The sequence below is a fragment of the Humulus lupulus genome, chromosome 6 (assembly GCF_963169125.1).
Source record: "Humulus lupulus chromosome 6, drHumLupu1.1, whole genome shotgun sequence".
NCBI classification, from domain to species: Eukaryota; Viridiplantae; Streptophyta; class Magnoliopsida; order Rosales; family Cannabaceae; genus Humulus; species Humulus lupulus.
In genome coordinates, this window is record NC_084798.1 from 22,980,034 (window position 1) to 22,996,700 (window position 16,667).

Here is a 16,667-nt window from a genome sequence, read left to right on the forward strand (position 1 = left end):
TATTGAAGGGTATTGATGTCTTTTTAAGTGCCTATAAGGTCATTAATGTGAGAAACATTAATGAGGGGTTATGGTTATAAATCTATGGTGAAAAAGGGTTAAATCATGGAGTTACCCAATGGAATTTGGAGCGATGAGAAATTTGGATATGTAATCAGAAGGTTGGAATTAGGATTGTGGGCATGTTTGGAAGCGAGGTTACACTTGGCAGTGGTGGGAAGCTGAGCTTTGGAATAGTGGACCCAATATGGGTAGGGTCGGAAGTGGAGGCAAAGTTAGCCTGGTGGGCAGAGTTGGCAAGTTGGGTTGTGGAGTGATGGTATGGAAGGCGTATTGGGCTTTGGTAAATTTGGGATACTTGGTGGACGTGTTTCTTGGAGAAGATTACGAGCTGCAAGCCCAATATCAATGCTCTTAAAGGCATAAACAATGAACAAAACTAAGGTGAAGCGATTGTTGACTACCATTGTATATGGGAAATTTCACTTTCTATGCATAAAATGCAACCAAATTACAAAAAACTACCCCTCTCATTTTCCCCCCAAGCAAAACTTATTTCTCTATCTCTCTATCGCTTCCTCTATCTTTCTCTCGGACCTAACTCATAACCCCAAACCCCGAACTAACGACACCCAACTTCGCCTCCACCGAGATCGAGTCTGACTTGGGTCCTCCACGACCATCGCCGCCTCCAAGGAAACGAGACACCCCATCACCTCCTCCAAGGAAACGGGACAACATTGCTGCTTCCAAGCATTTGACGGGAAACGAGACACCCCATCGCCTCCTCTAAGGTATTTTCGAACCCAAATGCTTCTTTGTTATTTATTTCATATGCAATCTAGGTCGAGGGGTATGAATAGCGTTTTGTGTATTTTTTTTCTGGGTTGGCTAATGTTGTTCGATGAGAGCTCGATATATGCTCGAATAGATAAACATATTTGGTTCGATAGAAGTTCGATAGTAGCTCGATACAAGCTCGATGGTATTGATGCATTTGAACTGGATATGGCTCGATGTTAGCTCGATTGGATTAGATCGATAGGTCTCTGTAGAGTCCAAGAACTTTACTTAGCTAGTTAGATAGTAGTAGTAGTAGTTGTAGTATATTTATGACTGTGGATTTTGGTTCAAACCGGGACTTAGTTGGACACTCGTAGTAACACTTGTAGATTTTATAAGTTTAACCTACACTTTAAGAATATTAATTATAACCTAAGGTTTGATTAATATGACTGATTATGTAGATGATAATTATTATACTATAAGGGTTAGATAGACCCAATAAGATAATAACACTTGTCATGTGTAGGTTTAATGAGAAATTAGGTATTTTTGAGGAATAAGTTTATTAAGAGTAATATTTGAACATCCTAGGGTCTGCCAGCAGCTTTGAAATCATTAAAGGACTTAGTCAAGGTTGTTTACTCAATTCAAATTAGGCTGAAAAAGTGTAATTACGTGTATAATATTTCAGCGTATGCTGATATATTGAAGCTCTAGGGGGCGATATATCGCCATACGAGGATACAAAAAACACGTAGCTTCGCACGACAACCTCGACGAGCCTCGGGTATATCAGCCCAAGCAATATATCGCCTAGCATGGGCGATATATCGGCTATGGTGCATGATTTTTGAACTATTTTGAAACCGAGCTCATTTTAATCCTTAACCTCTTGATAAGTCCAGAATCTTTCTGACCGAGTCTTCAGCCTCTGCTGAACGATTATTCAAATATTTTTCAATTTAAAAGTCATTATTTTATTCAAGTTAAATGAAGATCTTTTCATTCTTGAACTCTATAAATAGGACCTAGTACCCAGTCATTTCTTCATTCATTAAGCTGAGTTCAGAGCCTACAAGCTGCTAGGATTACTTTAGAGTGTAAATACTTGGGTTGGGGTTATAAGCTTAATCATTATAAGCTTATCAAACACTTGGGAAGTAAGGTTTATAGTATATTTCGGTTTGAGGTGTAGTTCGGTCATAGAAGCATTCAAGGTATTCCTAATTCTAGTCCCTTTCTGTATTGTTCTTAATAGTTTTTCTCTACTCAAATCCTAACTCAGTACTCTTTATTCTTGGCTTGGCATCTAAAGATCTTTGAACTTGAGGTTCTTGTTGGTAATTATCTGTCTCAAATGGTTTAGTTCATTCTCTTCCTCTTCTTCTTTTAGAAATACTCACCTTCTCATTTTGGGTATTTAGGAGTGTTCCAAAATCCTGACTTTGTTCTCATCATCCCGATATATTGGTAAGGAAAATAGGATAGTTTTATATGCTTATATGTTATGTTGATATGTTATGATATGTCTTCTTATGTTTCATGGTTATGATTTTCCCTACCTCAAATATTAGACAGGGGACATAGATGGGTTATCATAAACCTACCATGTGATCTAACCTACCTCAGATATTAAAAAGGGGACGTAGATGGTTTATCACATGTTTTAATGGCCATTAATAGTATAGTCTTATATGATGTACGTCTTTATAGATATATGTTTATAGCTTATAGTTTATGTGTATGATTTTGCTTCATGATTGTAGTAGATTTTCCTTGCTGGGCATTAGTCTCATTCCCACTTCTACAATCTGGACATCAGTCATCGGCCATGAGATGTCGGTTCCGCTTAAACTGACTTACCACATGTTCATAAGTCGGTTTACACAGAACCGACCTATCATGTATAACAAAGGTAAGCATGGGAGGTCGATTACGCAGGAACCGACCTACCATGTGGACATGGTAAGTCGGTTAACATTGAACCGACCTCCCATGCTTGAAGATGTCATAGTAGGTCGGTTCCTGCAAAACCGACCTGCCATGTTAATCATGGTATGTCAGTTCTATGTGGACCGACTTACCATGTCCTACATTTCTAACATGGTAGGTCAGTACTATATGAACCGACTTATCATGTCACATTTTTATTTATTTTACATTATTTGAATTTTAAAATACAATAATTTATTTAATAGTGTATGAAATAAATGTAAAAATTTTATATTTATTAATCTACATTATAATGTTTTGAAATATAAATAGATGAATAAAATTAATCAATTATTTATAATATAAAAAAATAATTATATTTTATAATGAAAAAATATTTTAATTGAATATTATTTATAATTTAAAATAAAAAACTTTATAAGTATTTTAATGTATTTAATTAATATTTTTTTAAATGACATGGTAGGTCGGTTCTATAGACTGACTTATCATGTCATTATAAAAATATATTAAAAATAGTCTAATTTGTTTTTGTATTATTTGAATTTTTAAATATATTAATTTATTAAACAATACATATATATAATTGATCTGTGAATGCAATAAGTATAAAAATAATATTATATATATTATTATTTGGAATTAAAAAAATTTAATTTAGTTTTTAGTAAGAAAATATTTTAATTTATAAATGACATATTTATAAATATTAGAAAAAAAATAAACTAAATAAGTTGGAGATTTTATCATTTTAAAATAAAATATCAACATATTAAAGTTATATATTTTTTAATTTTAACATCATAAGTCGGTTCTAGAACAGACATATCATGCTGCATCATAGGTCGATTGCTAATTAACTGACTTACCATGTTAAAATTATATATTTAGTTTTAACAGCATAAGTCGGTTCTAGAAATGACTTATGATGCTACATCATATGTCAGTTGCTATTGGACTGACATATCATGTTAAAATTAGGATGAAAAAAAAAGCACATATAAAATTAAGTATCCCGCGCATACTCTTATTCTTCACTGTACAGCCCCGCGAAATTTTTTTCTTCTTGTCTTCTTCATTCCGCCAGTAACCCAAATTGCAGCGACTCCCCCTCCTCAACTCTGGTCGGCAGCAGCTCCTTCCCATTATGGATTGTGGCGTAATACGGATTCTCCTCAACTCTGGTGATTTCTCTCTCTCTCTCTCTCTCTATATATATATATATATATAAAAATTATTGATTCAAGCGTATTGTTGATTGATATCATTCTCTTAGTTTCTCATATCTCTTCTCCATTGTGATTTCTTGTTGGTTTGAAGTTTATAATTCTGGTAAATTATATACTAAGCTTATATTTGTGGTGTTTTGAGTTGAACAAAGAAACTTTTATATGTGCAGGCAAATAGCTATGGCGGCGGGAAGGTTCTTGGCAGCTTGGGAATGTGTATTGAGGGAGAATGACATCGGTGGACTGTGTGAACGATTCGAGGATGAAGTTGCTTTTTAGTCTTTTAATTATGATTTCTATGTATTTCCGCATCTAATTTTGTAACCCATATATTTAAGTTATGTTATGTTTTTATTTGCAAAACAATGGGATCCCATATCCTACTTTGAATTTTATGTAGTTTAACATTCGTTTTACAAGTTTTAATAAAGTAATGTTTACTTCATATGTACGTTTTCTTAAAGATTAGTGTCTATGTATAGTAGTCATTAATGGTCCAAAGTCTAGAATAGTTGGGTCGTTACAATCTCAATAGGGTTCGATAGGATGATTTCTCGATAGGGTTCGATAGGATTATTTCTTGATAGGCTCGATAAGGTTCGATGGGATGATTTCTAGATAGGATTGATTGTTTGTTGATATGGTTAATAGAATTTGGCTCGATAGGAGCTCGATGAATGCTCGATTATTTCAAAATTAAGACATATTATTTTATCTCTATGTGAGCTCGATAGTGTCTCGATAGGCTAGTGATCTAGCTCAATGATAGCTCAATAGAGCTCGAAGACAGTGTTTACTTCAGTTTTTTTAATGAATTTTTTCTTAAAAAAAATTCCCGATTCTGTTTAACATTATGTTTTCTTACTAATTGTTTTCATGTGTCGATGCAGATGCTGAAGTTGCTTGTTCCGTTTCAAGATCACTTTCCTGGCCGAGTCACATATAGGGGTGGTGGGACTTTGGTTGATATTAAGAAAAGGTTTGTGGAGCTCGGCCTGATAGAAAGGGCTAAGGAATCCCCTTTCAAGCAGTTCTTCTTGGCTTCGGAGTTTCATTTCTCAGGAGTTTTAGTACACAAGCTGATGTTGAGGAAAATAGCAAGTCAAAAAGAAGATGAGGTGCATTTCCTTTTGGGCTCCAAGACCTGTAGATTTGGCGTGGGAGAGTTTGCTATGGTGACCGGGTTGAATTTCAGTTATGCACCGTCACAAGCAGAGTTGGATGAGCATCTGACCAGTGATCGCTTGATAAATGAGTATTACGATGATGCTGAGAAAGTAAAGCTTCTACAGTTGGAGAATGCTTTCAAAACTTTTACTATGGTCGAAGATGTGTACAAGCTGGGTATATGTTTGTTGGTTGAGGGGGTTCTAAATGCCATAGAGGGAAAGTTGAATATATGGCGAGATATATTGAAAATGGTTGAGGACATAGACTGCTTCTTCAACTATCCATGGGGGAAGTTCTCTTACAAGAGGCTTTTAAATTCATGTAAGAAGGACATGCAGCGCCAAAAGGCTAACTATGAAAGAAGAAGGATGCCAAGGTGCAACAGAAGTCAAAGTACAACTTTTATGGTTATGCCCCGGCGTTTCAACATTGGGCATATGAGGCCATTCAGCAGCTTGCGAAAGAGTTTGTTGTGAGTTTGGGAAATATGGTTCTAAGGATGCTTAGTTGGTCGCACTGAAAGAGTAAGGATTTCACCAAGGTTGTCTTCTCACCGATGTTATCGAAGGGCACTGTAAGTTATATTTGATTGACGTTAATAAGTTATGTTTATCTTTTATGATTATTTGAATTAAATCAATGGTTTATGTTGTTTGCAGTTGATCGTCCTTCCGTTGTTGAAGCCTTGACCATCAGAGGTCGATTATTATAGCTCTTTGACTAGAGGAGATGTTCCCCTGTATCCCGGGCTTGACTAGGATCCTGAGGAGTTTGATGGGGAGGAGGAGGAGACCATGGATTTTGAGAAATTGGCCGAGATAGTTTCTCAGGCTGCCCAAACAGCGAAGATTTTTTATGATGTTGTCCCTGAGGCGGAGGAGGTTGCAAATCCCACCCCTCCCGCTGCCCCTTCTGCAGCCCCAGCCCACGTTCTAGCCGATATCAAAGAGTTGATGAAACGGTTGGAGAGAGTCGAGGGTCGACATGAGACTCTCCTGAAGAACCAATCAGTGATCATGAACGCACTCAGTCATATCCTGGCATTTATTAAGGAACGACTGAGGGAATCTAGGGCAGATTCAGACTCAAAGTCACTGGATATTCCAGATGACTTTGAACTTGATCCATCCACTCCTCCCACCATTGTTGTGACACCTAATGTTGCGACTCTGGGAGTCGCTATTGTCAACTCTGATGAGGTTCAATTTAAGAGTAGAAGACGCAGGCCAAAACGGTTTGAGGACTACACTGATCCAACGAGGAAGAGACCTCGCACTGATGCAGCTGCAGATACAAATGAGGCATTGGTGCTCAACCCTCTCAAGAAGCCAGATGCCAAATAGTATAGGACACTCTGCAAGTGGTTGTTTGAAGCATCCCCAACAAGACTCTGAGGGATGTGAAGACAGTGTGTCACGATCCAACATGGTTTCTGACGTGGAAGACACCCTGTTCGTGGCTCGATGATGGGGTAAGCTATTTATTTAAAATGTTAACAAATTCTATCATGTTTTACCATTGTTTTAAGTTCTGTTTTGACTGGCTCGATATTGCTCGATAGGTGCTCGATATGAGCTCGATGGGGGGTATGAGCTCGATAGGAGCTCGATGGGGGAACAAGCTAGGTTTTGAGGTTAACTGTTTTGAATAGATCGATAGGGCTTGATAGGAGCTCGATATGAATTCGACAGGGCTCGATGCATGGTTTTCAAACTACATTTTCATTCATTTATGATGAATTTTGCTAACATTTTCTTATGTACTCTCTTTCTAGCACATTGATGCGGCACAACACATGCTTCGTAGGCGTCGCAAGTTTTTGTGATGAACATGGTGTTCTCACAAGTGATACCTACCATATATGATCACTACAAGAACAGTACTAACAAAGAAAATTACATTTGGGATGCTGACGTGATGTCCCTGGTGACCAACCTCGAGCAACAGTTTCTAGCGTCTTGGTCAGGAGCTCAGGATGTATATTGGTGCCAGAACTATTAGCAGTCTCATTGGTTTTCCATTGAGGCTTCTATTTCTAGTTGGACACTCACCATATATGATTTAGACATCTCGGTGATTAGTGACGCACAGATGGAGGAAATTATGAAACCATGGTGCATGTTGTTTTCTTCCCTGTTGTTGTAGAGTAAATTGTTCAATGATAGCTTGATGTTGAAGATTCCTGCAACAGGAAAGATGCCACATCAATTCGTATGGCGCCGCCTACAGCGACACGAGCTCACTCAGTCCAAGAGAAGGTAAACAACATCATCTCTATATTATATCAATTTCTAAGGAAATTTATAGTACTGTACATTTAATGTTTATATGTATTTTATAGTGAAGATTGTGGTGTGTATGCTATCAAGCATATTGAGTATCTCATTTCTGGCCTTCCATTGGACACCATTTGCGATAAAAATATAGAGTTGTTGAGGAACAAGTGGACGGCATACTTGTGGTATCAGAATGTGCGACCTTGACTGGCTTCCACACCATCAGATACTTGTATATTTTGATTTTTTATTGGACATATATTTATAAGAGTGATTATGATAGGCTCTTCATTTTTTATGATGATTGCATATATACATATTCTTTACATGTTATGTTTGTGTTTTGGGCTTCTTTGTGATAACTATAGAACTATATAATTGTTGTAAGGTACTATCGAGCTATAATTGAGCTCTATCGAGCAACATACATATTCGACTTTAAATTTAATTTAAGAATATATTATTGAGCAACCATCGAGCTCATATCGAGTAGTCATCAAGCCCATATCGAGCTATTATTGAACATATCAAGTTTATATCGAGATACTCAGAATTTAGGGGAACAAAAAGAAAAAGAATGGGAAACCAAGCAAAGTTAATAATAAAAACGCGTTCAAATTGATACAAATAGTTTATTGTCTAGCTTTGCATGAAGCCTTGTTGTGACCAAGACCACCACATGTACTACACTTACGCTCTTTGAGCAACACTTCGCTGGTCGATGGATAACGTTTTATCTTTGTTCTTCCTACCTTTTTCTTCTTCGGCCGACCAACTGGTTGCTTCTCAACGGGTACCTTAACTTGCATATTCTTTATGTCATCGGGAGCTGTCCACTCGTCCTCATTACCAGTTGGGTAAAAATTTTATTCATAGGACTCCCTCCACATCTCAGTAGTGTAGAATGGGGAACACGGTGAGGAAATGTTGACACCACAGTTGATGGCTGCAACCACTGCATGAACACAAGGTATCCCTATAATCTAAAACATTCCACAGAAGCATGATTTGTTCATCAAATTCACTTCATCATTTCCATTTGGGTCGACCACGTGAAATTCGAACTGTCCAAGAGCGTGGATTTTCAAGTACCTTGCATCAGCTGCAATACCTGCCAAATATTTCTCCATTAGTGGTGATAGTTTGGATGTGCAATTCTCTACCTCATCACGATGCCCAACAAACCATGACTGAAGTGTGAAACGAATGAATTCCACAAAAGTAGTGACTGGGAAGGTTCTTGCGTCTCTAGTTTTGTTGTTGAAGCTTTCGGCGTAGTTGCTTGTCATTATATTGTATCGATTCCCAAGAAAGTAAGCACGAGTCCACTTATCGAATTCAATACCCTCAAGATATTGACCGATGGCAGGATCCATTTGCTTTATATTGTCAAAGAACCTGTAAAATTTTGACTTCCAAAATGCATATGTCGCATTCCACATCTCCGTGTAACAGTGATCAATCTTGAACTTAGCGATTACATTCATACTTATATGATGGCAGCATGCACCGTGGTAGGCATAAGGGAAGACTACCTCAAGAGCATGAATAATGCTAGCATGCATGTCTGATACAAAAGCCATATTATCAATAACTTAAATGGCTTCCTTCAATTGCATCACGAAATACTTCCAAGAATTGTGATTCTCACTGTCCACCAACACGAACGCAATTGGATATTTCCCTAAAATGTTATCTTCTGTTCCAGCAGGACGACTAGAGCTGGTGCCAAGTGTTCGATGTCCTTGACTTGGTAGGTTCGCCCGTGCAATAGGACGTACTGGCTTATCTTGTACTTGTTCAACTTGCAAATCATCAGACCTGTCAATCAACATTTCTGCACTATAATATGCCTCTAAATCGTACCCCGACCACTCATTAAATTCAGCTACTGGATTGTCATTCACATATGGGCCATATTCATATTGGTTGTCCCTCAGGTCACCAATAGGACCTCCCACAGGATCTCCCACAAGGTCTCTTTCTGGAACCAAAGTGCCCACCTCACTATGAACTTTATTAACAATCTTCTTAACAAGAGTAACACACAAGGCAATCATTTCTTTCGTTGTTACTCCTAAGAATGCACGAACACCAAGATCACTTTCAACATGAACTGTTGTAAACGGTTGGTCGTCGCATGTGTAAGGAACCTCCGATTTCAACCCATACATCTGTTTATCAACACGAAGTTCCTTGTGCAATATGTCAAGAAGTTGCAAGTACGTTACGTCATTCTCCATCGGTATCACCATGCATTGAGCATCCTTGAAAATCCACTTCCTCCCTTCTATTTCCCAAACACCATTGTAAGATACAAAAAATGTAAACAATGGAACCTATTGTAATGCCCCGAATTTCCTAATAAGGATTAAGACCTTGACTAGGAGGTCAGGAGGGTCATAATTGATTTAATATGATATAAAATGAATATATGCATGTTAATGTGAATTATATTACTATATGATGATAAATGCATGCATATGGGTGTATTTATAATTATAAGGGCATTTTGGTAATTTGGCCCATTGGGTGCATATTGTAATTTGTGAATGAGATTTCATTATTATGGAGATATATTCGACCTATTCGGCATGAGACGATCATAGATTATGAGTTAGCGGTTTTGTCATAACGGGGTCAATTTTGGGGTAATAGAAATGTTTATTTGGTGATAGATTGGGAATATCTGAGATCAGGATGGAATTCTGGAAGTTTTGACTATAATGTCCCCGGGGGTGTTTTCGGGACCCCGAGCACTAAGTTTTATTTGAGGTTACTTAAGCTTGAAGTAGCTTGTCAGATAAGAACGTACGTTAGAAAACCTCTCGTTCTCTCTCTTGACGGTCCGTTTTACCGTTTGAGTATTTTCGAAGAAATCGTGAGTTCTAGGAGTCGGAATCAAGCGAGGATCGAGGCATAGCAATCCTAGGAAAGAATAGAAGCTTCTTAACCGAAGGATTTGACGGAAAACAACCCAATCGAAGGTAATCGAAGTTTAAGTTTTGAGTTTTTCCGAGTTTCTAAGCTTTGAATTGATTTTGTGAATCGTTGAGTTTTCGGTTCGTTTGAGCCTTGGGTTTTGAGGGTTTTAAGGTATTGGGAAGTTTGGGAACTTTGTTTTGATGATTGGGGAATGTTTAGGTATGTTTTTGGGGATTTTGGAATGTTAAAAGTACGTTTGGGAATGGTTCTAGGTTGGGCGCCACGGTGCTTGCCTCTGGAAATTCTGGGGGCCGCGGCCCAAGGTGCTAGGGCCGCAGCCCTTGCCCTATTTTCACCCCGTTTGCTCGTTTTGACCCCGGGAAGTTAGCTATGGGCCTCGGGAGTGTCCCTACTACTTGGATTAGTTGGGATTGATCTTCCGGAGGCTAGTTATTGGTTTGGGAACCTATGTTGATCATTTTATTGATGGTATCCTATATTTGGTTATGACTAGGTGACCGCTAAGGGCTTAAAGATTGATCGTTCTCAAGGGTCGTTCTTTAAATCATTCTAGCTCGAATCTGAGGTAAGAAAACTGGACTCTGTGTATATGTGACATGCATGGTTATTCTTGATGCATGTGGGTTGATTATTAAGTATGACATGCATGGCTATTCTTGATGCATGTTGGTTAATTGTTGAACGTGACATGCATGGCGGTTATTGGTGCATGTTGGATTGTTGAGTATGATGCATGTGATGCACGAGAAACACGTGATTAGGACATGCTTTGTATACTGGGTATGATGTTGTTCAGAGCTTGAGTCTCTGTGTTGTGCATGGACCTAATTGTACTAGTACCTGTTAGGTAAGCATGTTGAATGCCTTGTTTATAGATGTTGGACATGTGATATATGTTTGGTGGCATGGCTTACCTGTGTATGGCGCTGGCTTATTAGTCAGAATCGGCAATGGTGTTAGACCCGTCTGTAAAGCTGTGACTTATTAGTTAAGTTCACCACGGGCTGAGCACTGGTCGTGTTTCACCGACCCAAGAATCAGAAGTGGCAGTGCGTTGTGAACGCCGGGCCAAATGAAGATTAGATCTAATCGAGGTTGGCATTGAATGACCCATATAGGGTATTAATGCTGGACTGACCGGAAGGTCAATGAGAACTATAAGTGCTTACCTGGTCTAAGACCAGATGTTTACAGCCAAGGTATATAACCCCGGTGACTGTTTGTCACATGGCTGGGGGACACTGTCCTTAGTTACGACTCTAGAGTCGGGAGGATGGTTATGTTGGTGACCAATCACCATGCACATATCCTGATCAAACTTATGAAGGAACCACTTATCAATTAAGCCTTGGTGACCCTATCGTCACATGGCTAGAGGGAGCTGTACCCACTTCTGTGACTTTTGGCTATTATCACCTATCTGTTTTGGACCGTTGGTCCTGAATGGCTGTTATGATTATTGTTGATATTATATCATGCTTTATTGTGTTTTCTTGCTGGGCTTCGGCTCACGGGTGCTTTGTGGTGCAGGTAAAGGCAAGAGAAAGCTGGACCATCCTTGAGTTGGAGAGCTTAGGTGATGATGTGTACATATGCAGCTGCTCGTCCGCCACGGCCGAGGTTTAAAGTGGAACTAGGGTTAAACCCTGTTTGCCGCTTAGAACGGCCTGTTGTAAATATTTTCTGTAATAGACTCTGAAACTATATCTTCGGAATCCCAATGTATATATTAAGCGTTCTGGTGAAACGTTACATCTTATCCAAAGTTTTTAATCCCTAAACCGCTAGTCATACCTAGTTACACGATTTTGGCCAAATGACTCGATTAGCGAGTTTAGCACTGTTTACAAGGCACACCGTAACGGTCCCTGGAGTCGGGGCGTTACAACTTGGTATTAGAGCGAGCCAAGGTTTATGGTTCCTGAAGACAAGCTGGGCATGTACACTCATCACTGAAGATAGCTTCACTCAAGGAATGGTAAGTATTTCTGTAGTTGTGTGCATAATTGCTTAAATGGAATATAAATGCTTTACCTACACATTGTATTAGGGAGCATGAGATTCTGATAGAGCCTGGCTCTTGACTATATGATTATATGCTCCATGGAAATGTTTATGAACATGATCATTTGATTACTTGCTCCATGAATATATATAATTGTGATATTTGCATGTTGGAGTTGAGGTATGGCGTGAATGTTGGTCGAGCAGGGATTATGAGTAATGTATGAATGTCATGGGCATGTTTGTAGCACTGCAAGTGGTTTATGATTGTGGTGTGGTAAGATTTATCCCGTGGGGGGAAGCCCTTGATATGGTTATGGTGATTAATGGGTCAAGTTATTGACTGCAGATTGAATCAGCCGGTTTATATTCAAGGCAGATTATGAGGCCTGGTGATAGTTATACAGGGGCTGGGAGTTACAGCCAGGGTATTAGTTCTTCGTCTGCATCTCTAAATGTTCAGCAGACGCTTACTGATTTGCAATTAAGATTGCAGAGGCAGGAGGAAGAGATCAGGTATTTGAAGCAACAGCGGAGTCTGTTGGGTAGTACCCTTTCCTTTCCTGTGCCAGGGGTGGCATCAGTTTCCTATGCCAAAATCTCTCAAAATGATGTTGTATTTAATATTGGGATCTTTACAAAGACAATGGAGATGACTAACAACAATTTCAGCAAAAGCTTTGGCACTCGACGTGGGTTTGGGTGAGGGTCTCGTGAGAGAGAGAAGAGAGAGGAAGAGAGGGTTTTGGTCTTCTTGATATAATAGGATAGATATTTTGGGTAGATGGAGAATGTTTAGCATCAAAATGAAAGAATGAATAGTGGTGGTATTTTTTAGTAATATTAGAGACTATTAAGCATAAAAAGTAAAATTTCCCTTTATATTTATCCTCAAATTTTACAAAATGATAACATTGCTGAGAAGATTGAAATGGAAAAATAATGTAGACATATTCGATTCAAAAAATACGTAGGTAACTAACTGTGATTGATTTAAAAATAAATAAATAAATCTGTGAGTCTGTGACTGATACAACAATCAATTATAATGCAATACTTGGTGTGACACATTTGGTAAAAATGGTTCAATGGTTTCCACTCTCCAAAAAAGAATGGCAAATTGAAGTCTTTCTTGAGACTCCACACCACACCACTCCAGTTCAGAGTTTTGTGATCTGTCACTAATGGCTTGTTGTTGGTATATATTTTGGTCTTAACTCGTCTTTGATCTCTTCCACACAATAACTGTGCCATAAAAAATCAGACGAAGCCAATAAGTTTGCTCCATGATTCCAGGCAACATCCATAACCGGAAACCTTTGACCCTGCAAGTTCCATATGTTTTGGTCAGTTGACATTTAAACTGAACTAAGATGAGCTATTGAAACCTTTTAAGCCAACAAGACTGCGCCTGTAGCTTGTTTACACATGTATGCTTTGGCCGAGTTAGATCCTAGAAGTATACATTCGAATCCTCACTTACCGCCACTAAGTAATAAAAGAAAATCACAATGTCAGTTTTCTATATAGAAGCATAACGGTTCACTTGAAATTGGAAGATGCATAACAGACCAATATATTCTCCTTTCTCGGGGGAAAGTAGAGGACAGAAGGAAGCCCGGATGCTGTGTATTCGCGGGGTTAATTTGAGAGAGCAGAGAAGAGTCAAATAGCCTCGAACTTCTAGAGCAATACTACAAGGGGGGAAAAAAGAAAAGCCAAAGGTCATTAGCCAGTGTTCAAAAGAAATAGCAAAACTGACAATTCATGTTATGTTGACAGACCTGAAGAAAGTTAAATTTCCATCTTGAGTACATGTCAACAACACTGGGCTACGAGCCATCAGAGAGAAACTCCGGCATTGCACAGTTGTGACGGCAGATTTTTTCCTGCTACTGTCTCGATATCGATGAGAACGGGATAATGCTGCTGTGTGAGAATTCATACTTACAGAGTACATACACCCCTGCAAAAGTACCCCAAGAGACTAAACTGTCAACAAAGGAAAATGCTAAATTTTCAGATGGTAAGATAATATATATATACACGGACTCACCAGTGAATCACCACAAAAAATGAGCTAACCTGTGTGATCATGATCCATAGAGGTAACTCCATTGTCAAATACTTTTGGTGGTGAGTGGGTGACTGACTCGATTACTTCCTAATGATCAAGAAAAGAATTGTCAAATTGGTATCAGAAAATGCACATTCATTTTGATCTTTTCAATAATCATTCAGCAATTTGATCGTTAACAGCTGAGAACTTTGTTCGGAGAGTTCAATATACAGTGGGTATTCCAGCAGCATTGTCATGAGATTTTTGGGGTGTAGCAGGCTAGCAGCCATGGCCATGTGATGAGCGATTTGCTTGGAGCGCAATAGATGAATTTTTGAAGATACTGAGGAGACTTCTCCTCATCTGTGGAATAAATTCAGATATTGGGCAGCTAAATGAGTACTAAATGTAAAGGAGTTTTACGGGTTTATTTTTTGCTGATTTAGTTGGAAACTGGAGTTTCTTTTAATTGTATTTTTCTGGTTTGTAGTTGTTTAAGAGTTTTTCTGGTTGTAAATTCTTTAGTCTGTTCTCAGACTTGCTTGTCAACATCTTGAATTGCTTCCATTACATCCTTAGCATCTGATAGCTCAAAGAGAAACAAGATACCAGTGAAATATAAGTCCATCAAACTAAAGATGAGAAAGGTTTAGAACTCCAACCATGAAAAGCAAAATTGACAAACTAAAGAAACTATGATACAAAAATGATAAGATAAAATAAAGCAGATACACAGTGATTCTCAATGAGTAAAAAAAATTGACAATAAATTCAACAGCATGAAAAGAAGCAGGAACAAGTAAAAATAATGCTTTTTTCATTTCTAGCAACCAACGCAGCTACAAGTCTACAACTCACACAAAAAAAGCCTAAGTGAAAGTAATGGCATTAACTGACACATACATAAGAAGAATGACAATAAAAACAAAAAATGAAAAGTGCAGAGGAGAAAAATAACCCCTTTGAATGCAATCATTTTTCCACATAATTACCAAATTGTTTACCGTGGAACCCATTTAGGTGAGACAAAACTTAGAAACTAACATTTTAATCAATTCAACCTTTACAGAGGTGGGGACAATATTCTTCTCGTTGAAGATGTCTAAACACATAAACACTCGATGCATAAAACTATGATCTCCTCAGTGAACTTATTGTAATAAAAGCAACAAATAATTTTGGACACGAAACATTCCGAGTCTTTCAAAAAGCTTACCTCAATAGTTTAAGTGAAAGACTTCGAGACCAGAATGTTGGCTTAACAGCACAAGAGGAAAACCACTGCAGCAAAAATACAATATGTACCCACAATTTAAAATCAAATTCGAAATCCAAAAAATAATTTAGTTTCTTTGAGAATTATCATCAAACGCCTGGTATGCAACATTTGCATATGCACTTTCTTCTTCAGATATCAAAAAACATAGCAGAAATAAAATCACTGAGATACCAAAATGAATAAAAAAAAAACTGAAGCTTGAAAAGAAGAAATCTTCAGATAACCAAAACTCAATCAGTCAGAATCTCACCTCCATTACTGAAGGAAAAAAGTAAATGAAATCAGAGAGATTTGCAGCGGTGCTTTGGTGAATGGAATCATAAGGAAAAACAAGCATAGAATTGTATAAAAAAATTTGGACCATTTCTCGATTTGTGCGTGTCATCCTTGCGCAGGGGCCATGCTAATCTTCTCTGTATCGTTCCAATTTTATCGGATGTCCCCGAAGGGACGAGCTTACCTTCTGACATTAGAGTATATAAACATATGTAACAATTGTTTTCTGAGCAATGTGGGACTCGTGGCAAAATTATAGAACTTGCAAAATTCACTGTAGCCCGAACTTTGCATAATTGAGACTTGAGAGCTGCTAAAGATTTGGCACTTTGTGAAAAAATAACTACCCATTTTAGTGTTAGTTAACTACAAAGCATATTTAATTAATTTATACCCATATTTATAATACATTTTCAAATCTGTACTTACTCTAATAGACCTATATTCACTTTTCTTCAAGGTAAATAGTAGTTGAGATCCCAAAGTTTTACCACTTGTATCACATAGTTCATAATTTTTCTTTTTGTAGCAATTAGATCACAACTTTTATTTTTAGGCTCACATAGGTCTTCAATATTATATTTTATTAAATAAATTTTAATTTGTAAGGCTAAGAAATGATTTCAACCAAAATAATACATAACACCCATTTTTTTCCTCTTTAAACCCTTTTTAATTAATTAATTATT

The 16,667-nt window shown here is 37.8% G+C and overlaps 2 protein-coding genes and 1 non-coding gene across 9 annotated transcripts; 1 reads left to right on the top strand and 2 right to left on the bottom strand.

Annotated features, from left to right (window-relative positions):
• The first annotated feature begins 247 nt into the window (after positions 1-247).
• Positions 248-5,614, top strand: LOC133784842 (uncharacterized). The gene is made up of 2 exons (XM_062224115.1): positions 248-343; positions 4,859-5,614. Exons 1-2 carry the CDS (start codon positions 248-250, stop codon positions 5,612-5,614), a joined length of 852 nt encoding a protein of 283 aa, XP_062080099.1.
• Positions 5,615-13,223: 7,609 nt separating this feature from the next.
• Positions 13,224-16,230, bottom strand: LOC133781893 (uncharacterized). 7 transcript variants are annotated; one of them, XM_062221003.1, is made up of 6 exons: positions 15,953-16,205; positions 15,640-15,704; positions 14,450-14,528; positions 14,149-14,330; positions 13,937-14,058; positions 13,229-13,689 (listed from the first exon to the last, which is right to left on the bottom strand). In XM_062221003.1, exons 3-6 carry the CDS (start codon positions 14,480-14,482, stop codon positions 13,625-13,627), a joined length of 402 nt encoding a protein of 133 aa, XP_062076987.1. In that variant the 5' UTR covers positions 14,483-14,528; positions 15,640-15,704; positions 15,953-16,205; the 3' UTR covers positions 13,229-13,624. The 7 variants fall into 7 exon arrangements, 6 of the variants coding, with proteins under 6 accessions (XP_062076987.1, XP_062076986.1, XP_062076983.1 ...); XM_062221002.1 differs by having other exon boundaries at positions 14,450-14,524; positions 14,655-15,704; XM_062220999.1 differs by having other exon boundaries at positions 14,450-15,005; positions 15,953-16,204.
• Positions 16,052-16,154, bottom strand: LOC133787223 (U6 spliceosomal RNA). Its single transcript, XR_009872257.1, has one exon. It is a non-coding gene; the product is annotated as a U6 spliceosomal RNA (small nuclear RNA).
• Positions 16,231-16,667: the final 437 nt, after the last annotated feature.

Bases quoted from the DNA above. Each gene is read 5' to 3' on its own strand.
- LOC133784842 (XM_062224115.1), top strand. From the start codon at position 248: ATGGGTAGGGTCGGAAGTGGAGGCAAAGTTAGCCTGGTGGGCAGAGTT. The intron at 344-4,858 runs GTAAATTTGGGA...GTGTCGATGCAG, and splicing joins GGAAGGCGTATTGGGCTTTG to ATGCTGAAGTTGCTTGTTCC.
- LOC133781893 (XM_062221003.1), bottom strand. From the start codon at position 14,482: ATGGAGTTACCTCTATGGATCATGATCACACAG. The intron at 14,331-14,449 runs GTTAGCTCATTT...GTACTTTTGCAG, and splicing joins TATGGATCATGATCACACAG to GGGTGTATGTACTCTGTAAG. The intron at 13,690-13,936 runs GTCTGTTATGCA...TGGAACTTGCAG, and splicing joins CGAGAAAGGAGAATATATTG to GGTCAAAGGTTTCCGGTTAT.